Source organism: Hyaena hyaena, unplaced genomic scaffold (assembly GCF_003009895.1).
Source record: "Hyaena hyaena isolate Hyena2069 unplaced genomic scaffold, ASM300989v1 scaffold_67, whole genome shotgun sequence".
Lineage (NCBI taxonomy): Eukaryota > Metazoa > Chordata > Mammalia > Carnivora > Hyaenidae > Hyaena > Hyaena hyaena.
The window spans coordinates 3,954,689-3,977,301 of NW_024080699.1; the positions used below are offsets into that span (position 1 = coordinate 3,954,689).

The following is a 22,613-nucleotide window of genomic DNA, read 5'->3' on the forward strand; positions in this document are numbered from 1 at the left end:
CTAATTGTCACGGTCCTGAAATATACGGAGTTTTATACCCACAGCCTAAACTTTTTCCTTATCTGGGTGTATCTCCTTGGTGACAGCCCCAGAGGGAGGGCCAGATCCTTCACATCTATCTTCCAGCAGCGTCCAGGTACTATGATCAAAACCCCCAGCCAGATAACGGCAGATGCTTGAGAAATCGGAAAATGTGATTCTTTTGGAGGTCAGCTGGGATAACAATCACAAAAGTAAGAGAGACCCCTACATCTCAGTAGCTTTATCCCAGAAAAAGCCACTGTGCTGTGCGTGTGCAGCCAGGAAGCTTCCAGAGCAGTGACCCAGGGACCCGGGTTCCTTTCTGCTTTGCTGTCACCAACAGGTGGCTTCCAGGGCCCCCGTGAAAGGTGAGAGAGGGTGGAGAAGACATGCCTGTTTTCTGAAGCTCTTTGGGGGCAAAAGGGACCCGTGGCGTTTGTGGCCTGGCTGATGCGGTCCTTTGGTGGGCAGCTGTTTTTCGAGGCGGCAGCTGCTCAGCCCTGGAAGGGGAGCTGGGGTCTGTGGGAAGCCCCCCACTGTCTCGGCCAGCAGGCAGGCGTGAGCAGTGAGCCCTCCTCCTCCCCCAACGCACCCTACCTTCCTGAGTTAGTTCGAAACAGCAGACTATCTAAAGCTTGAAGAGTCCTGGCTGGGGTTTTGAGGTTCTGGAAACAGGAGCATGTAAGCCAGAAAGAATTGCCCCCAACTGTTTTGGATGCAATCAGGGCCCGCCTTTAGCCAAATTTCCAGGGATGTATCCTCTCCCATCTATTCCTCCTTTCTTCTACATCCTTCAAATGCTCTTCTCAGCAGACTCTGCTAAAAATTTCCATCTGGGCGCTGCACCCCCACCCCCACCCCATATGCTCTGCTCCTACATTACGTACCTAGCTTCTCTTTCAGCCAAACTACTCATTCTTACAGTGCTGCTAGCGCTCCATATTAAGAGGTAAAGCTGATGGGGCTAATTTATACTAGTATGTAGTTGACTGGCAGCTCTTTTTCTCTGGAAAATGAATTGTATTAAAAAAAAATGTTTGAACAAGCTTTGATCGAGGTTTGCCAGGGGCTCCTTTCAGTGACTTGGGTTGGAAAAGAGCAAGTCACGTAAATTTAAACATAAAAAAGAAACAAAAACTCAGTACTCTGTCTAGTGCCGGGGGGTCCTATGTATGCCCTCCCTGAGCAGAGAGGAATACAGTATAGTGATGAAGTGCTAACTGAGTACCCTTGCTGTGTGACCGCGGGTTAAGTTCCATAACCTCTCTCTGCCCTCATATCTGCTATTGCAGTTACCCGGGAGCCGTGTGTGTCCACCCAGGCAGACCAGATAGATCAGTCAGCCCTCCAGCTGGATGTCGGCTCTCCTCCGGAGAGATGGCAGGATTTGAGAATAGGGCTTAGGAACTGTGCGTATAACAGGGAGGAGGTGAGTGTGCACATTCCGGGGGAGGCTTGTCCACCAGCTCCCGAGTGGTCACGATGGAGAGCCTGGAGTTCTTCAGCACAGACCTCACTCCAGTGGTGTCCAGCATCCAGGACTGACTAACAGCGACACAACTAGTTTGCAGGCAGTCCGGTACAGTGGAGGCCGTGGAAGTGTGTGTACGTGTGTGTGTGTGTGTGTGTGTGTGTGTGTATTGAGGTGGCAGGCTTATTCCTAATGTGGATACGTAATGGGATGCTCACATGGGTTATGTTGTTTCTTATCCACCGGGGGTGGGGGGTGGGGGGTGGGGGGTGGGAAGAGTCAGGGTGGAAGGGAAAAAAAGAGAGGAGGTGAGTAAATTGACTGGGATTCGAATCTCTTGTATTTGTGGTGCTTAAATGGAGCCTTCTGGGTTTATTGGTGTAAGGAAGTAGCTTGCTTTGTTATTTACTTGCTGATCCCAGATCGGCAAGCAGTAAGTGCCTGTTTGTTGTTGGAAACAGATGCTGGCGGGGAAGGCCCAGGGAGCCTGGGGCAGGGCTAACGCTCTCTGGATCCCTGAGAGCCTGTGAGTTTGTGTTCCCTTGGAAACCTCCTAGGTGGGCCAATTGTAAGATGGCTGTGAGAAGCGAGCCAGGCCCTTCTGGCTTGTGATGAGTTCTGGAGCTCCTGCTTATGGGCTGGGAGATTTCAGGCAAGTCACTTAGCCTTTCTGGGCCTCAGTTTTCCCATCTGCAGGATGGGGATAGTGAAACCTCCCCATCAGGTGGTAATTAGGATGAGGTAAGGTAACGGCTGACAAAGGTGGGTTCCTTTATTTCCCTACTGGTGTTAATCACGATTGGCTTTATTCTTCCTTTGTCCTGAAGCAGGTTTAATTAAGCTCTGCCTGTTTTCCCAACAGGAAGTTTGCCTGCTGGGAAAATTTAGTTGGTGTAAATGTATGCATGTCTTTTCCTCAGAGTGAGAAAGTGGCGAACTTTGATTCCAGTATCTGTGAATTACAAGTCACTATTTTGGGGACTAAATGGATAAGGGACTGGAGTTTTCAGAGAGGGAAGAATCTACAGATATAGGAAATCTGGCCCTGGGCCGTCTGACTGAGTCTTGGGGTGAAGAGGGGTGAGTGGGGCTTTGCCTGGGGTTTCTGCAGACAGCGGTGGGGCTGGGTCAGGACGGCTGGTGGAAAATAGCTTCTTGGCGGATGCTGAGTAAAGGTCAGTCTCCTGGGCTCTTCCCATCCCAGGGGCTCCGTTGCTCTGGATCATGAAGACATGACATGGAAAGGTCCAGCAAGCTGACGTCAGCAGCTCCAAGAGGCAGCGATGCTGAAACTGGATGGAGGAATGGACCGGGGGTAGGGGTGAGGGGAAGAGGGAGACAGGGGTAGGGGGGGTGTACCCGTGCTGTCTGCCCACAAGCCGGTTTCCTGCAGAGCCAGATAAGGCTGGAAGCTGCTTGAGGCCGAAGCACAGAAAATAGTGGAGTTGCAAAGGATGGAAAGGATTGAGGGAGAAAAAATACAAATACATTAAATATTCCTAAGGGAGCCTGCAGCTGCCCCGGGCATTCGTCTAGTTTGTTTAAGAGCCTTGGTTTTAGAACTTGTAATGGAAGGGTAACATACATATAGGAAAGTGCACTTCAAATTTTCACAAATGGAACACACCCACATCACCAGCAACCTCAATGAGGATACAAACTATTACTAGCGCCAGAATGCCCTCCTGGCCCCCATGGGGGACCCATCTCCTGACTTGTAACAGCACAGGTTAGTTTTATAAGGGCATCTTTAAAAAAAAATTTTTTTTAATGTTTATTTTGAGAGAGAGAGAGAGGAGCGAGGGTGGGGGAGGGGCAGAGACGGTGAGGGAGGGAGAGAGAAAATCCCAGGCAGGCTCTGCGCTGTCTGTGCGGAGCCCGATGCTGGGCTCGATCTCGAGGACTATGAGATCATGACCTGAGCTGAAATCAAGAGCCGACGCCTAACTGACTGAGTCCCCCAGGCGCCCCAAGGGCAGCTCTTTTAAGGTAAAATTCCGTGCATATCCACAAGAGAGAGGCATCATTTTGGCATCGTTGATTACACTCAGTAGCAGACATGTCCTGAGCCCTCACTGTGTGCTGGGCTTCTTGCACACCTTTATGCGCATCCTGTCTCTCCGTCCTCTGAACGAGTCTAAGAGGTAGGACTAAAATTATGCCTGTTTCACAAACAGGAAACCAAGACGCAGCAAGGTTAAGAACCTTGTTTGTCAAGGCCACCCCACGAGTAAGCAGTGGAACGAGAACTTGAAAGCCGTAAAGGTCCACCTTGGCCGTGCGCTCCAGGGGGGGTGGGGGAGAGGCAGAGGGCACTGCTCATCCGGAGGTGGTGTGTTGTATCTGGAGACAACGGGAAAGTGATGGTGAGTTTCGTAATTTGATTAAGAAAATCTAAGCAGCAGTGAGGATCCACACTGATGCTTGTGCGTATGGGAGGCCAAACTCCGAGTTCTCCCCTTTGTCTGAGAATTGCTTCTCTGGTCCAGCTCTCTCATTCATAGATGAGGAAATCGGGTCCCAGAGAGTGGAACTGACTTACCGAAGGTCAGACATTCAGTGTGTATCAGGGCAGACTCACTGTACAGTGCTCTTTCCTTTCTGCCCCGTAATCCTCCATTAACCAGCTTCGCTATACACCTATTTCCTGGAAAGTCACAGCTGAGTTGGGTGTTACGGAGCCTCTGTCGGGGCCCAGGCCTGCGATCCCCTGCTGTCTGCCCATGTGCCCACCTCCAGCCAGTGTGCTGCTCATGGCTGACATTTCCCCTCCCAGCTGGAGGCTCACCCTTCAATCCCCTTCTTCTGTTTAGGCTCTTACCCGGCATGCATTTAGAGCTGGCGTCCCATGAGCCTATTCTTTCCTAGCTGGGGCCTGACTTGGTAGTTTGAATGAGGCAGAACCAGGTGCCTGCAGCTCATGGGGCCCAGAACCCTCAGTCAGTGGAGAAGGAAAAGCAGTCCATACTTCCTGCCGATGTTTCTTTTCAAAGTTTCTGCTAGCTCGCTAGGGTGTTTGGTGCCCTGGGATTATGTGCCTTCATTCCTGGACCAGCAACTATTGAGTACCTGGTGTGTATAAGAGGCACTGTCTAGAGATAAATAAGACAGGTGCGAATGCTTTGGGTAAGATTGTCTGTCAAATAATCCTCTCAGACACTTTGTCGCACGTGATCCCAGGATCAAGGCCCCTGCCCCCAACCTCCCCACCCCCCTGCCCCCTGGGTTTCATTTTAGCCACAGCTAGATGTTTTAGGACTCTGGTTACAAGTGACTAAAGCCCAGCCTGGACTGGGGTGAGCAAGTGATGGGAAATGATTGGCTCCTGACCTGGGAGGCCCGGGCCAGCTTTAGGTATGGCTGGATCTAGGCGTTGGTGGGCGGCAACAGCATTGATCCTTCCCTGATGGCTTCCTTCACAGCACATGTCTGCACAGAGGCCCTGGGAAGCTCAGGCCTGCATTTTTGCCACTTTGGGAAAGAAAACTACTCCTTTTCCCAAATTCCTGAGATTGACTCTTGTGGGACCAATCACTTATGTCTGAACCAGCCCCACTCCAATCTTTCGGGCAAGAATAGGGGAGGCGCCTTCCTGCAGGGCGACCCAGGGCTCCAGGCTGCTGAGCTGACCAGCAACAGATGTCAACGGGATCGACCACCCCAGTGCTCTGAGTAGCCGACTCGGGTATAATCGGGCTGTCTGGGAAACAGGCTGATCTGCAGGTGGGCCAGGCCCTTCTGTCCTCTTAGGCCTGGATGTGTGGCCACAGCCACGAGCCTTGCTGACCCCTGCCAACCCCACATTGTCACCCCTCTAGATTCATGGCATCACAGCACCCACCGGTCACTCTAGCCAGACCATCGATGTATCCATCTGGGCCCCCTCCGTCTTCCAGCTGGCAGCCCAGGATGCCCCAGCATTTGTGCATCTGTCCCTTCCTCTCCAGCCCCAAAAGCTTCTGCTTGAGGTCCCTGTCCCTCCCCGCCACCCCCCCGCCCATGATGTTTCTAAAACTGACATCAGCAAACTATGGCCCGCAGGCCAAATCCAGCCCATCATCTGTAGATGGCCCACAAGCTTAAAATGGCTTCTTTAGGGGTGCCTGGGTGGCTTAGTCGGTTAAGCGTCCGACTTTCACTTAGGTCATGATCTCGCGGTTCGTGGGTTCGGGCCCCGCATCGGGCTCTGTGCTGACAGCCAGCTCAGAGCCTGGAGCCTGTTTCAGAGTCTGTGACTCCCTCTCTCTCTGACCCTTCCCTGCTCACACTGTCTTTCAATCTCTCTCCTAGAAATAAATTTAAAAAATTTTTAAAAATGGCTTCTTTATTTTTAATGGTGGCGGGGGAAGAGTGGAAAGAATAATAGTCTGAGGTACGTGGAAACTACGTGATATTCAAATTTTGGTGAACATAAGTAAAGTTTTATTGGAACATGGCCATGCTCATTTGTTTATGTATCATATACGGCTGTGGCTCGACAGCAGCGGAATTGAGTAGTTGCGACACAGACCATATGGCCCGCAAAGCCTAAAATACTATCTGGCCCTTTACAGAAATGAGTTGCCAATTTGGGGTTTAAAATACTCGAAACCTGTCATTCCTGAGCTCAGAAATCTTCTAGTGCTCCCTGCTGTCATTGAGACCCAGCTAGGCTCCCATCCTGGCACTCAGGGTCCTGTGCTCTGGCTCAATCCCATGTCCCAGTATGTCTTCTCGTTGTCACGTTCCTCTACTTTCCAGAAAGCTTGGGTCCCGGTGGCGCAGAATTCCCAGGCTCCTGGGCTCCCTCCCCCTTCCTGCCGCCGCATCTAGTTCATTCCCTTGCCTAGAAAGCCTCTCACCCCCTTCCTGGGGTGTGTCTGGAAATCTCCAAAGTTCAGCTCTCCTGTCTGCCGATCTTCCGTGAGTCTCCTCTTCTGAGTTCATAGTTCCCTCTTCTGTGCTCGGCTGAAGCTCTGTTTAAACCCCTCTCGTGGCGTTTGTCTTGTTCCAGCCACCACCGAGTCCCCGCCTGCTTCCCCCTCTGTGGTGGACTGCGAACATTGCCTAAATGATCCTTATTCCCTTGCAGCCCCCGGCCGACAGCCTCCTGGAGGACGGCACGCACATGGCGTTTCTCCACGGAGTGAGATTCAAACCCGGGACTGGGGGCAGTTTCGGTTCCAGGGACAGACCTGTTCGTTGTGTAGGAATGCACACAGACAGCCACGAGTGGCGGAATGAAAACTGTCCGCTATGGCAGGGTGCGGGGGGAAGTTGGTAGAAATAGGCAAGAGATTATTGAGAGATTCAATTATTGTGCCATTATTGAACAATGTGGATTTGAGTTGATTTCGTGAGACTTTCACGAGAGGGTGGGGATGTGGGGGAAGGGGTGAGAGTCAGAGTTTTCTGGCATGTTCCTAGCCACCCGGTTTGGGTGGAGAGAGTTCTGTGAGTGGGGACAGCATGTGGACTGGTATAGATACACCATGTGTGAGAGGCAAGGAGTGGGCAGGTCGTAATTACCAGGAGGCGGAGTGAGTGCAGGCATCAGTGTTCAGTGGACAAAAGCAACAGCTGCCATTTTTTCTTTTAACCGAAGAATAGTTGACTCACAGTGTTGTTAGTTTCAGGTGTACAACATAGTGATTCAGCAGCTCTGTACGTGACTCTGTGTTCGGCTGTGTTCACGGCAAGTGTAGCTACCGTCTGTCACCAGACGGTGCTGTTAAAATACCTTTGACTCTATTCCCTGTGCTGTACCTTTCATCCCTGTGACTTATCCATTCCATATCTAGAAGCCTGTATCTCCCACCACCCTTCACCCATTTTGCCCATCCCCCCCACTCCCTTTCCCTCTGATGGCACCCATCAGTTCTCTGTATTTTTGGGTCTGCTTCTGCTTCTTGTTGGTTTATTTTCTTTTTAGACTTCACTTATAAGTGACATCACATAGTATTTGCCTTTCTCTAACTTATTCCCCTTATCATACCTTCTAGGTCCATCCATGTTGTTGCAGATGGCAAGATCTCATTCTCTTTTATGGCTGTGTAATATTCTGCTGTGTGTATAGGTGTGTGTCTGTGTGTCTCCTTTATCCATTCACCTATCTATGGATACTGGGGTTGTTTTGGTTTCTTTTCAAATTAGTGTTTTATTTCTTTGGAGTAGATACCAGCAGTGGAATTATTAGATCATATGGGAAGTCTATTTTCAGTGTTTTGAGGAACCTCCATACTGTTTTCCATAGTGGCTGCACCAATTTACATCCCCACCAACAGTGCACGAGAATTCCCTTTTCTCCACATCCTCACCAACGCTTACTTCTGATCTCCATGCCATCATGGCTGGTGTGAAGTGATCCCATTCTGGGGCTGTTTTGTATTTCCTTGATGATGAGTGGTGTTAGGTATCTTTTCCTATGTCTGAAATCTGTATGTCTTGGGGAAAATGTCTCTTCAGGTTGTCTGCCCATTTTTAATTGGATTATTTGTGGGGTTTTTGGTGTTGAATTGTATCAGTTCTTTATGTATTATGGATACTAACCCTTTATCGGACATGCCATTTGCAAACATCTTCTCCCATTTGGTAGGTGGTGTTTTTATTTTATTGATGGTTTCCTATGCTGTGCAGAAGCATTTTATTTTGACGTAATCCCAGGCTCTGGGATGTCAGCACAGAGCCCGACACGGGTCTCAAACGCACGGACTGTGAGATCATGACCTGAGCCGAAGTCAGATGCTTAACCGACTGAGCCACCCAGGCACACCCATTTCTAATTTTTTAACCTAAACACAAAGTAGGGCATCCCTAATCAAAGTCAGCAGCGTTGGGCAGGTATGTGGAGGAAGGGGGGGGCTGTCAGGAAAGCCAAGAATTGTTTCCGTCGCTTAATGATTCGCTTCCTTCCTGCCTTGTGTTGGACATTCTCCAGCAAGGGGACTCGACACGAGTGGGACTGAGCTGGGAAAAGGTGGTGGTCCTGTGTCCCTGATTACCTCAGCCCTCCTTTTACTGGGGAGGAAACCGAGGTCAGGTACATCAGTGAGTGGCTCAACTGAGGCCAGAACTGAACTGGTATGCTTTATCTTAGATTTTGTTCTGTGGTTCAGATGAATCTCCCATTTGTAACAGCCTAAGAACTTCCTCCAACCTCACAGTGTTTTGTGGAAACCAAGGAGCTAAGTAATTTTCCATCAGCTCACAAAGGAAAGCCAAGAAAAAGATTCAGACCCTAGTGACTCTTCATTGGAAATGTTTTGACAGAAGCCAAGGACAAGAATAAGCACAGAGCCTAGAAGGAATTAGGCAGGCATTTTTGTTCTGAGATTTTAGGAAAACGGGAATGTATGTCCAAAGCACGCCTGTCAATCATTCAACAGCTGTTGAGTTAAGCACCTATTCTGTGAGACATATGGAAAATACATTAAGCTTCCAGTTCCTTCCTTTCTACCTATACTTTTGCTTAACCCTATTTTTAATGCTTATTTATTTTGAGAGAGCGCATGCTCATGGGAGTTGAGGGGCAGAGAGAGAAAGGGAGAGAGAGAATCCCAAGCAGGCTCCATGTTGTCAGCACAGAGCCCGATGTGGGGCTCGATCCCACGAACCATGAGATCATAACCTGAGCTGAAATCAGGACTAGGAGGCTTAACCAGCTGAGCCACCCAGGCACCCCTGCTTTGCCCTGTTAGTTGATCTATAGCGACTAGCTAGGCTGTTAGATGTGTATATGTCAACAAGGACCACATATTTCGCTGGTCAGTGCTCACTGAGGGACTGCCTTCGATGTACAGGCAGCTGTAGGAGAGGAAAAACCAATCTGTTGTTTCCGGAAGGATCTCACTGTGCCTTCCCAAATAGGACTGGTGAACTCAGCCCCTGTCTGCGCTGAGCCCTGGCCTGACGCTTCTTGCCTTGAGGTCCCCTGGGGGGAGGCAGGATTGTGCCAAAGAGAAAGATGGCCGAACAGGGAACCCCAGGGGGTGGAGTGAGGAGGCAGGGGATGACGTAAGGATGCTGAGGGGGTGACCCTGACCCACAGCTGTGGGTTATCAAACGGTGAGAGCAGCCTGACAGGTCCCTCTGGGAACTCTGTGTGCTTGTCCCTCCGCCTCCTGGCCTCTGGCTTCCGCCTCATCTGGGGGACAGGAACAGCTCCTCATTCTCCACTTCCTAGGCCCAGTTTGCCAAGGTCCAGTATATCACTCAGAATCATCTGGAGAAAAAGAACCAGTAAGAGGCACATATACATACACCATTCATAAAGAGATTTATGTCCAGGAAATTAGTTCATGTCATTACAGGGACTGAAAAGTCTGAAATCTGTAAGATTGCCAGGCAGGCTAGCAACTCTCCAAGCAAGAGCTGGTGCTTCAGTCTTGAGGCAGAATTTTCACTCTAAAGGGCTTCAACTGATTAGGTGAGGCCCACCCATGTTATCAGGGGCAATCTCCTTTACTTAAAGTCAGTTGAAGGTAGATGTTAAGCACATTCACAAAACACCTTCATGGAAACACCTAGATTAGTGTTTGATTAAATGATTGGGTGCTATAGTGTAGCCAGGTTGCCACAGGAGATTAACCATCCCATCCAGCACAGAGCCTGGCCCTGACCTCAGCACCAGGTAAAGGGAATGGCCCTTCCAAACTTCTTCCAGGTCCCTTACAGTTTGGTGGGGAGCCCAGACCACTCTCTCTTGGCAGGACATCCAACCTTGCCTAGATCTGAGTGTCCTTCGGGGGAGGTACTCCAGCATCTGCCTTTCCCCAGGAAGCATTCACTTACCTTGTTGAAATTGAGGCTGACTAGGATCAGGGAGTATTGAGTGTCAATATTGGAAATGAAGAAGGTCTTTCCTGGCATATCAGCACAGATTAATTTGAACTCTGTTAGCTAATTGGTATTAATATTTACTCCAGGTCACTGAACAACTAATGAACAGAGTGGCCATGAAATTTGTCCTCCAAACTGGGACACTTTTGACAGTGAAGGGGCACTATTAATCATTCTGGACAACAGATGTGAATCAGGATTGTCCTGAGAAAATCAGAGCATATCAAAGACTTAGTAATGGCCGTTGCTATGTCTTCTTAGAGCTCTTTTAGGGGGAAGCACCTGTGTTCCATAGAGCAAGAGTTAATCAAGTTGGCAATATGAGCGCGGTTGTGGGTAGACCTGCACCCCCAAAAAGATCTGTTGAAGTCCTGGTATCTCTGAAAGTGACCTTATTTGGAAATAGGGTCTTCACATAGTTAGGATGAGGTCATGTGGAGTGGTGGGGGGTGGGGCAGGGGCGTGTGCAAGAGGAAGCCATTGAGGACTCCTCCACCTGCTGCAGCCGCTAGATTGGTTTCGGTATATTTCTTTCCGGTTCTTTTCGTTTGCGTATTTCTTCATAGCTACACATAAACCGCACGTGGATGATTAGGGACTTCAGTGTTTTACCTTTAGAGGTAATGAGCATCTTCATGTATATGCTTTTTCCCTTATATTTTGAACAGAATACAAGCCAATGATGAGTTGGGTCAAAGGGAAGAAACTTTCTGGCCCTTGATATACAGTCCAGTGCTATTTTAGAGCTGAATTATCCAGATCTCAGCCTTGGCTCTGATGCTAGCTGTGTGTCCTTGGGCAAATTCCTTAACCTTTTTGTGCCCTAGTTTGCCCATCTGTAAAATGGGGCTGATGAGAATATTTCACAGGCTTGTTATAAGGAGTTTTTAAAAATGTCTCTTTATTTATTTTGAGAGAGAGCAAGCAAGGGAGAGAGAGAATCCCAAGGAGGCTCCATACTTCAGCACAGAGCCCAATGCAGCACTCAGTCTCATGACAGTGAGATCACGACCTGAGCAAAAGTCGAGAGTTAGACACCTAACAAACTGAGCTACTCAGGTGCCCCTTATGGTAAGGATTAAATGGAATACTAGGTGTAAGGTACTCAGAGTGCTTGGTACACAGTAAGCCCTATATACATACCTATTTGCTATTTGTGGTTTATACATAAAACATTATATCATGCTAACAAAAAGTTACATCTGTGTCCCCAGGTAGAAATAGTTTACCCTAATAATCACTGTCCTTTTGACATACTCTGTGTGGTGCCCACTGGTGAGTGGCTCAGAGTTCGGTGGTTGTGCTGTGGATAAGAATCTCGGTTACTGATGCACTTGAGATATATTGTGTGCATTCTTTATCAGATCCTGTAGCTGGATGCCATCTGGTAGAGGTGGGGACAGAAGGGGGATGAATGAATTGTCCCCATGGCACCATGAGACTGCTCAACCTACCATGGGAGAAATACAGCTAGACACAGCCAGCGGCCGTCGGAATTACGCAGATAAACAAAGTCTGCCAGAAAGAGAACACATGCCTGCTGTTCACGCCATGTACTGTAGCAAGGGGGTCTGCTACCACCGCTTGCCTTTGGTGGACTCAAAGGCAGGTGGGAGGGTAGAGAAGCTTTATAGTGAAAACAGGAGAGGCCTAGGGCGTGTCCTGGCGGGAGGTCATTGGCATGGGAGGCTGGCGGGAGGCTAACTAGAAGCCGAGCATCTCAGGCCGTTGGTTTGGGGAGTATGTCTGTTTCCTAGGGCTGATGTAACATTACCACAAACTGGGTGACTTAACACGACAAGTGTGTCATCTCCTAGTTCTGGAGCCTGGAAGTCTGAGGTCAGCGTATTCGTATGGTTGATTCCTCTTGGAAGCTCTTGGGAGAATCTGTCCGCTGTCTCTGCTCTGGCTTCTGGTGGCTGCATCCATCCTCGGTGTTCCTTGGCTGGTAGACCCATCGCTGCAGTCTCTGAGTTCATCATCACCTGCCTTCTCTGTGTGTCCATGTGTCCTTTCCTCTAATAAGGACATCAGTCAGAGGATTCACGAACCACCCTAATCTAGTATGACTTTATTTGTATTTAAATAACTACATATGCAAGACCTTATGTTATAGACAAAATTACGCCTCCCCGCCTCACTCCCCAGTCCATATGTTGAAGCCTTAACCCCAGTGTGACCGTATTTGGAGAGAGCACATTGGTAGGTAATTAAGGTTACATGAGGTTATAAGGCTGGGGTCCCAGTCCAATAGACCTGGTCTTTGGAAGAGTGAGAGATACCAGAGCTCACAGTCCCTGCACACAGGGGAGGCCAGGTGAGGGCACAGCAAGAAGACCACCGGCCCCAAGTCAGGAAGACGAGCCTCCCCAGAAACCAACCCCATGGGCGACTCGATCTTGAATGTGCAGCCTCCAGAAGTGCGAGAAAACGAACTTCTGTTGTTGAAGCCCCCCGTCAGTGCTCTTTTGTTATTTATGGCAGCCCTGCCAGCCAAACACACCTAATTTCTTTTTTTTAATTTTTTTTTAAATGTTTTATTTATTTCTAGAAGAGAGAGAGAGACAGCGTGAGCAGGGGAGGGTCAGAGAGAGAGGGAGTCACAGACCGAAACAGGCTCCAGGCTCTGAGCTGGCAGTCAGCACAGAGCCCGACGCGGGGCTCGAACCCACGAACCGCGAGATCATGACCCGAGCGAAAGTCGGACGCTTAACCAACTACGCCACCCGGGCGCCCCCAAACACACCTAATTTCTAAATAAGGTGCCTGGTGGGCATGAGTTTTATTCAACCCGTTATAGGGAGCATACCCGCTTTCTCTGGCTGGCCTTGAGTTAGCAGTGGCATGAGCGGGAGGCTTGCTGACCGAGCCCTGACCGTCTGGGCCAGTCGTGGTTCATTGGGCTTCCTGAATTGGTTTGCTGCAGACATGTGAGTCAGAATTCTGTATGCTATGGCCATTGTCCACGTGTCTATCTGGGCTCTTGGAGTTATGTTGCTAACTAGCTAGGATGCTGAGTAAAGCCCTTGACCTCTCTGGGCTTTCTCACCTTTAAAATGGGAACTTAAGTGGTTCTCATGTACAGGATAAGGAAATCCAGCATCGGGCTAGGGACAGAGTTGGGGATGGCAATGTTGGCTTAGAAGATGTCCCCTCCCTGATGTTGATAAGCCCATGCCCTGTCCCGGGTGAAGGACAGCTGGGTCATGTAGCATCTGGAGCCTCATCCAGCCCTAAAATCCACGGTGGTTGCTCCTGGAGAGAGCGATCTTGCTGCTGGATCTTCCAATCAAATTTTTATTTTTGGTGATGTTTCATCTCTTTTGGAATGTGCTGGAAGGAAAAAGATAGGATTTTAAACTCCTTTCCAAGCTGGTTAGGCCAATGATTTGATTATTTTTGCTCCTGTTTGAGACATGAGGGTGATGATAAAACCTAGACATTCCAACTATTGCCCATGAAAGGTATAAAATTCTTAGCAAAGTTATTTTAAACCATAGAATTGGGGGAAAAAAAAAATCACGATTTTTTTTTTTTTTTTTTTTTTTTTGCTTTTGGTTTCTGGCACTTGGGTGGTTTCTAAAACATACAAGTTGAAATGATGGAAGTTTGAAGCTATTTAAATTACTCCCCAGCCTTACAGTCTCACTTGCATAGTTTCAGAATAAACGTCAGGGCTTAGAACGTGGGGCTATTTTTAACCAAGGTAGAAAGCAGAGAGAGAATGGTGTGTTTTGAGGCAATTTTTTTTCTGTTTTGAAAAATTCAATTCACAGTTTATATTCCCTAAAGAGAATCGACTAATTGAAAGGTCGGGGAAGGATCGGCGTCTAATGGAAGCAAGTCTCTATCAAACACTTTCCTTCTGGAGAAGGTCATGGGTCATTATCCAAGCAGCACTTTGGAAGCCCAGAGCTGAGAAAGCAGGGCCGGCCCGCCTGTCTCCCAGATATCCTTTGGGCAGAGCTCATTCTAGCAGCTCTTGAGTTTGTGTCCGAAGGAAGGTGGAGAGCCAGATACGCATTCGCTCCATGGACGTGTCCTGAACACCCACCTCATGCCAGGATCTGGTAGTTTACAGGCTTGGGCAGTGAAGCCGGATCAGAGCCGGCGTGGGAGGGCAGGTGGCTGGAGAAGACAAGACATTGTCAGGGCCACACTGTGTGGGTTTGGGCATTTATCCTAAGAGCATTGGAAACCATGAAAGAGTTTCAAGCCATACACACATGTGGAGGAGCTGGTCTGGCTCCGTGTGGAACACAGAAAGGGGCAGATTGAGAGAGGCTGGTGGAGATGGAGAGGAGGGTAGAGTCAAGCTGGGTAAGAAGTAGGGTTGCCAGGACCCTAAGGAGCATTGGCTAAAAGAGGGCAGAGTGTGGGGCACCTGGACTCAGGTCATAGTCCCTGGGGCGCGAGATTGAGCCCTGTGTCAGGCTCTGTGTTGACAGTGCACAGCCTGCTTGGGATTCTCTCTCTCTCTCTCTCTCTCTCTCTCCCCCCCTCTCTCTGCCCCTCCCCTGCATGCTCTCACTCTCTCTCTCTCTCTGTCAAAATAAATAAACTTGACAAAAATAGTAGGACAGAGTGTATCAGTCAGCGTTCAGTGCAGGAAATAGAAGCCATTCTCCATATTGTTAAACCGAAAGGAATTCAAGGAATTATGTGTTTACAAAATTGCAAGAAGGGCCAAGGGAACAGGAGTTGGAAATGGGATCATCAAGTTCAAAGACACCCTGTGAGGGAATAAGGAAGTGGATGCTCTTGCCAGGAGAGCCTCTCAACACGTGGTCATTACAACCTTGGTTGCTGGGGGAAGAACCTCTGTGTCTCTCTTCTGCCCTCTGAATCCTCCTGGGTGGGCAGAACCTACTTGTCCTTAAGAACCCTTAGCTTCAAGGTAGTCCAGGCTCTGCAGAACAGAAGCAGAGCCGGTCGTGTGGCTGTGCAGTGCACAGCCTGTGCACTGTGTCTAGTGTCCCTGATGGGAAGGTTCATGGAAGGAAGTTGAAATCGAAGCTGGGTGCCATTGGCCCTGTGCACCCATCACAGGGCGTGGGGAAGGAGGACAAGGTCTTCAGGGACAGCGCCAGGACTTCTTGCACACCGAGCAACATGGATGGCGGACCACTTGCTGGGGACAAGTTTAAGGTACTTAGGGGACAAGTTGGGATGTTTAGTCGGCAGCTGGGTATGTTGGGTCTCGAACTCAGGAAAGATGGGGATTTGGGAGAAGTCTGCAGAGATTAGGAAGTCAAGGCCAAGGTCTCCTATGGAGAGTGCGCAGATGGAGAAGAGGGCTCGGGCAGGGCCCTGAGAACCACGGTATTCGGGGTCCCGCAAAGGAGGGGCTTCTAAAGGGCACTGCGCAAGTGAGGGAGCGTCAGAAATGAAGGGAGAGCATTGCGGGAAGGTGGGGTCACACAGCAGTGTGGGTGAATCCTAGGGTATTTTGCCAAGGAAAAGAAGTCAGACCAGAAGGGGTGAAAGAAGCCAGGAAGAAAGGCTGCGTGTTGTGTGATTCCATTGATAGGACATTCTAGGAAAAGCAGTCTCTAGGGAAAGGAAACGCACCAGTGGCTGCCAGGAGTTGGAGCGCAGGGGAGGGTTTGACTATAAAAAGGCAGCCAGGAGGGAATTTGGAGGGGGGGTGGATGTCTCAAGACCCATGGAAATGCTCGCGCCAAACAGTGAGTTCTGTATGTAATGTGGGTGGGTGGATAGATCATTCATTCATTCATATGTTCATACATCATAAATGGGGCGTGGTCAATTTTATTCAATGTTTCGATACATTGAGGAAGGTGAGTGACAGGTTCCCCTAGATCCATGGAGTAATGGACAAGACCTCTTCATGGGCAGCTCATGGACTATCAGTGGACTTGACCTACAATGTGCCATGTGTAGCCCTAGTTTTAGGAGAATGACTTCTTGCCATGGCCCTTAGATCTTCCAGGGGTACAGAGCCTGTCCTTGGGTGACGGGGACTTTGTTTCTGAGATGTGCACCTGCTGCTGGCAGAATGCTCTGATGAAGAGCCTGGTGTTGGTTGGGCTCCCAGCTTGGCTCCCTCTCTCCTCACCTGTGCCAAACCGTGGTTGCGTGACCATAGGCGCATCTTGTAGCTTTCTGGAAGCTCCATTTTGTCATCAAAAAAATGGGGATAATGGTCTTCTCGGGACTGATGTGGCACATTAGGGGGCTTTGAAAAGTTTGTGACGCAGCCTTCAAAACTTGACGTGGGCGCCACTCTCTCCGTGGGCTCGTGTTCACCCTCCCCCTTCACGTCAGTAGCGCCCCCCACCCCCACCTAGCCTCAACATCCTTGCAAGCTTCTCCTGGTCTCTCAGTCTTTTGTTTACTTGTCTGACTTGCACCAGCCCCCCAGGGCACGCCTGGGATGCTTGTAGTAAATGCTCAAAAAATCTGTATTGGACTCTTTCAGGAGCAGTTGTCCACTTTCTGGATAACTTTGCCTTAAAGTCAATCACCCTGTAGGATCAAATCACCCTGCCAGGCCTGCGGATGCTCACGGATGCATCAGGGCCCCGTCTGCCCGTCCCCAGAAGGCCTGTCATCTACTGAGGGTTTTTAGCAAATACTTGTTGGACAAATTAATACATTTTGAAAACTAGCAGCGATGTTGACAGAAGTACAGAGCCTCGACGGGGTAACATGAACTCAGGGATCCTGAAATAGAATGGCCTCATCCATGTGAGTTTGTCTACAGAAAAGGTCAAGTGTGCCTAGGGGTCTTGTTCATAGGGTGTTAGGTCGCTGGTGGTGGAGAGCAGGGTTGCAGAGCCTTTGGTCTCGGCGTCTTATAGTTTCCCCCCCCGATGTTCAGGAAGACACCTGGCAGGGAAGACCTCTCCCCCCAGCTCCCAGCGCCCTGGACACAGTGGGGTGTGGTGGACCAGAAGGCCGATGCCTGAGGTGTCACGTAAGGAGAGAGTTCACAACCAAGAGGGATGGAGAAGCCAGTGCTAGGCACCCAAGTCCAAAGGGAAGAATCCTAAGAGGGAGGTGGGCAGGGACCTTGCTGGGTCCCTGGTAGTTTTCCCTCCCCTCCTCTCGCCCGGGGCTCCCCCCACCCCATCCCCAGGTGTCAGGGCGCTGGGATCATCCCTGGTTTCCTGAGCTCAGCTTCACCTGCAGGCACATCTCTTTCCGCACACCTACTGCTGCCAGATTTCTGCAGCTTAAAGGCTTAGGCGTGACCTCAAAAGCTGCCTGCGCTTGCCCTCTTGATTCCTCCCCCCCTCCCTGATAGGGACTTGAGCAGAGGGGGTGGCTCAGCCCCTTGCAGACATTGCAGGCATCGCCGCACCCTTGAACATGGCCAAGGGGCTACTGATCCCAGCAAGGCCAGGAGAGGAGTTTTTTTTCAGGAAGCCAGGATTAAGCCTGGCATCAGCATCCGGATGCTGATGTGGCCGGACCGATCTCCACCGTCTCCTGCTCTTCCCCACTTAAGCTGCTTTTGTCTTCCCTTTTGCTTTCACAAACCCAAGGCCCCTCCTCGGGAACAGGGGTGGGGGCAGACTTGTATCAAGGGTGGAGTCCATAAGGTAACCGTTCTGAGGGACACTGAGTGCCGTGCAGAGTTGTCTGTATCCTTTAACCCAGACCACAGCCTGATGGGCAGAGCAATCCCCATTTACAGGTGAGGGGACAGCCCCTGAGGTGTTGAGCCCTGAGAAGGTGCTTAGGCTGTCTCTGGTTTAAAGTCGCTGCTGTGGGTGACAGAGGTGGGATGGACAGGCTCTTGCTGTCCCTGTTCTGTGGTCCATCGCCCAGAGGCCAACTTCTAGAAGCTTTGAATCTGAGCAGAGAAGTGGACTGGTCCCAGCTACCAGCTGCCGGCTGGGGAGGGGTGGAGTGGCCATCTGCTAACTTGTAACCACACAGTAGCCATGAGTGTTCCACTACCTTGAGTGGCAGCAGATGGCTCCTGAAGAAATAGAGGCACGGACTCAGCCAGGGCCCCACAGGCTTGTGCGGAGTTGCATCAGAATTCCAATTCAAGCCTTCCCTCCCCCTTTGCAGTGGGATTTCCCTCCGTGTTAGAGGCAGTCCTTAGTCCTAGACAGGGAACGCGGGGTCCCGCTGTGAGTCCTGGCTTCTATGGCTGGGGTCCCTGAGCCGCTCACTTCTGCCTCTGAGCCTCATCTGAAAACCTGGGACATTTATGGCTACAGGGCCCGCCTCCGGGGCTCAGTGTGTGTCCAGAAGACGCAGGTGGATACGGAGGGTAATGGGTTGTTAGCAGCTGGTAGTTCTGCTGGTTACCCCATCGTTGCTGGCAAAATTAAGGCACAGGTGACATCCCCTCCCCTCTGCAGCCCACCAGCGTCTGCAGGGCGTCTCAGAGCAAGAGGCTGTGGCTGAACCAATAGAAGCCTGTTCCTACCAAGGACAAAGTCATTTATAACCCATATCTCCTCCCTACTGGAGCCCACATGATACGTTCTCACAGCAGAAAGGCATGTTACGTTATTCTAATTTTCAGAGAATTCCCAGGATTGAATAAATCACCGGCTCTCAGAACACTGATTTGGAGAATCAGGAACGGTCTCGAATGTTTGGCGCAGAGATGTCCGTCAGTCGGCACCGAGATATCCCAGACTGTTCCGTTTCTCCTGGAAACAAGACCCTGGCCACGGGAATGCCAGGCCTCTTCCTTCCTAATTCTCATCTCTGAGCCGACAAACCTTGAAGCAGACCCCTGCCCTTGAAATGACAGCAGCAATTGTATTAAAGAATTTTGATTACAGAAGAAAAAATACCCCAGAGAAGAGAAAGAATCCATATTTCATTAAATGCTGCTTGTTTTAAAGTAGGAACATTTTCTGGGTGTCTGGGGAGCCGATGTTTTCCATGTCTTGTGGGAAAATCTGATCTTAAAAAACAGAAGATTTTCCATATAAGGGAGAAGTCATCACTTTCAGAGCTTAGGGCTAAATTATATTTCCAGAGAAGAGATTTTTTTTTTTTTTTGGTCCTGGAAAGTGTATTTACAAGCATTTATTGAGCACCTGCTATGAACCAGGTGTCATTCTAAGTGTTTAAGAAATCTGTAAGGGTATTTTTTATTCAATTGACTGTTTAATTTTTTTAATGTTTACTTTTGAGACAGACAGAGACTGAGCATGAGTGGGGAAGGGGCTCCCCCACTCCGAAACAAGGTCTGAAACAGGCTCCAGGCTCCAAGCTGGACACGGGGTTCGAACTCACAGACCACAAGATCGTGACCTGAACAGAAGTCGGATGCTTAACCGACTGAGCCATTCAGGTGCCCTTATTCAATTGACTGTTAAAGTTTTTGGGGAATCTGCTGTGTGCCCGGTGTGGTTAAGGCACTGAGAATGTAATACAGGGCAGTGTGGAGCCCCGCTTCCAGAAGCTTCCAGCCTAGCTGATGTGATGGAGATGTGGGGGTGTGGGAGTGTCTGACAGAGGACTTGTAGAAATGACATTCACAACGTGCTTATCCATTGGTCATCTTGAATGGGCAGATGGGGTGAGAAGGAACTATTCCTTAATTATCGGTGCATTTTCTGAGGCGCAAGGAGCAAATGAGTTGCCCAGATCCCTTGGGAGTGTCAAGGGTGATACCCCAAAAGCGAAGTATTTGGGTCCTAACGCAGAAGGCTCTGCACCTCACAGGGCCACCCACCGTCCAAGGATGATGAGAGCCTGTAAGAGGAGCAGTGATACCCACCCAGCAGGGGTGTTCTTGGGGCCAGAGGAGGAGCTATGACCTGGCACCCAATGACCCAAGATGGCGGTATGCCAGAGGAAGCACCTGGCGCCTGAGGGGTCCGGGGATAAGGGGACAGGGACCAGTGCTCTCAGCCCTCACCCCTACTTTGCTGCATCGCAGCCTGGGATCGTGCTCCAAGCTTCACCTGGAGCCTCACTCCCATTGATCATTTTCCCTATGTGTGTGGCTTCACTGAGAGAGTCCATAGCGTAGAAGGGGGTGGCAGGGGGTTTGTCCTCATGCCAGCACGGCTGTCCCCAACCCGGCCAACGTCACTTGACCTCTGTGGGATCTTGGCTTCCCCACTCGGAGTGCAGATCCATCATGAGTGGGCGGAGAGGTGGAGAGGAGGGGCCAGCGAGCCTCTGACAAGCTGCAAGTGCTTTGCTTTGCGGGAGGACACCTGTCCCCGAAGGCTCGGCGCGCAGGCAGGGGACCAGAAATGACTCCAGTGAGAGGGAATAAGCCCGCTTCTCAACTCTGACCTGACAGTGACAAGGGGTGATATCCCAGAATCTAGGGACAGCAAGTTTGAAGTTTACCACTGTAACAGCTTTATTTAATTTATTTAATTCACATACCATACAACCCATCTATTGAAAGTATACAATTTGGGGGCTTTTAGCGTATTCATAATTGTGCAGACATCACCACAATTTTAGAACACTTTCATTAAGCCAAATAGAATCCCTGCCGGGGGGATTCTAACCCCTACCCCACCAAGCTCTCATACCTCCCTGTCCTAATCAACCACAAATCTACCAAGTAGACTTACATCTTCTGGGCATTTTATCTTCATGGAATCTTATAACACGTGGTCTTGTGTGACTGGCTTCTTTCACTCAGCATGGCTTTTTCAGGGTTCTTCCACGTTGTAACATCTATCAGTGCTTCCTTTTTTTAAAAAAATTTTTAATGCTTATTATTTATTTTTGGGAGGGAGAGAGATGGCATGAGCTGGGGAGGGGCAGAGGGAAATGGAGACCCAGAATCTGAAGCAGGCTCCAGGCACTGAGCTGTCAGCGGGGCTGGAACCCACAAACCGTGAGATCATGACCTGAGCTGAAGTCGGACGCTCAACCGACTGAGTCTCCCAGGCGGCCCTTTGCTTCCTTCCTTTTTATTGCCAAATAATATTCCATTGTACGGATAGACCACATTCATTTGCCCATTCATTCGCTGGTGGCTCGTTGGTGTGTTTCCACTTTGGGGCAATTGTGAACAATACCGCCGTGAACACGCACGTGCAAGGTTTGTGTGGGCATGTTTTCATTTTCTTGGTCAGATACTTGGGGTTAGACTCGCTGTGTCCTGCGGTAACTCTTCGGTTTAACCTTTTGAGGACCTGCCAGACCGTGTCCCCACAGCGACTGTCCCATTTTACTCCCCCCGCCCCGAGTGGTTACGTGGGCTCCGGCATCCCCACGTCCTTGCCACCATTCGTTACCATTTATCTAGCCATCCTCGTGCGTAGAAGTGTTTCATCCTTCACAAAGCTGCAAGGGATGTGTTAAGCTTGATCACCTCTGAGTTTCTAGGATGTCTGTGGATAATTCCGTATTCAGCAACATTTACCGAAGAGCACAGGTCTGCCATAGACGGAGGAGGAGTAGCTGGCTGGCCCAACGGTCTCCACAGCCCCACGGTGGACCTCAGACTGCAGGTGAGGCCAGCAGGAGGCGTGCGGTACTAACACTCTGTCCCCTCGTCTTCCAGCGATTCACGAGTTCCCCACAGACCTGTTCTCCAATAAGGAGCGACAGCACGGAGCCATCCTGCTGCACATCCTCGGTGTAAGTGGCCTTGGGGGGGAGGGGTGTGGGGGTGCAGGGGCCGGGATGTTTCTAAACCTCAGCCAGGCTCTGCCTGTCGTGTCAAAGAAGTCCCCTCCTTGTAAGCGCCCAGCAAGGAGAACAAAGCCTGGACCCATTGTAACCCCCCTCTAGGGAAAAAAAAAGGAAAAAGAAATCTTAAAGATGTCAGGTGACTTGCTCAGTGTTACACAGCAAGTGTCCCCAGAGTTCAGTCTTCTTGTGCCCCAATTTCTGCTTTTATAAAAAAGGGAGTGATGGCATCTTTCCCGGAAGCGTGAACACGCGTGAATGTGGGTCAAGAAGTGCCCCATACACGCTCGCTCTCATGATTGCCGGGGTTCCCCGCCCCTTCCCCCCCAATGTCACCACCTTGACGTAAAACTATGGTTTAAAACTTGGGTGCACTTCTTCTCAGATTTCCCTCTGTACTTAGATGAGCCTTGGTGACAAGTGATGGAGTTCAGACAACACTTCAAAAAGGAATAGTGGGTCCGAGCCGAAGTCATCGGTAAAAGTTACTCTCCTTTTGCGAACTACAGCCTGCAGCCCCTGCCCCTGTTTGTTTTTGTTTTTGTTTTTTTTATATTTTTATTTATTTCTAGGAGAGAGAGAGACAGTGTGAGCAGGGGAGGGTCAGAGAGAGAGGGAGTCACAGACTGAAACAGGCTCCAGGCTCTGAGCTGGCAGTCAGCACAGAGCCCGGTGTGGGGCTCGAACCCACGAACCG

The 22,613-nt window shown here is 50.0% G+C and overlaps 1 protein-coding gene across 1 annotated transcript in view; it reads left to right on the forward strand.

Moving 5' to 3' along the window:
• The window catches only part of SLC24A4 (solute carrier family 24 member 4), a 174,966-nt gene that overhangs the window by 92,160 nt on the left and 60,193 nt on the right, over window positions 1–22,613 (forward strand). Inside the window, exon 3 of the mRNA XM_039232512.1 lies at window positions 21,789–21,865. Within this exon, the coding sequence (XP_039088443.1) occupies window positions 21,789–21,865 (77 nt within the window). The remainder of the gene's footprint in view (window positions 1–21,788; window positions 21,866–22,613) is intronic.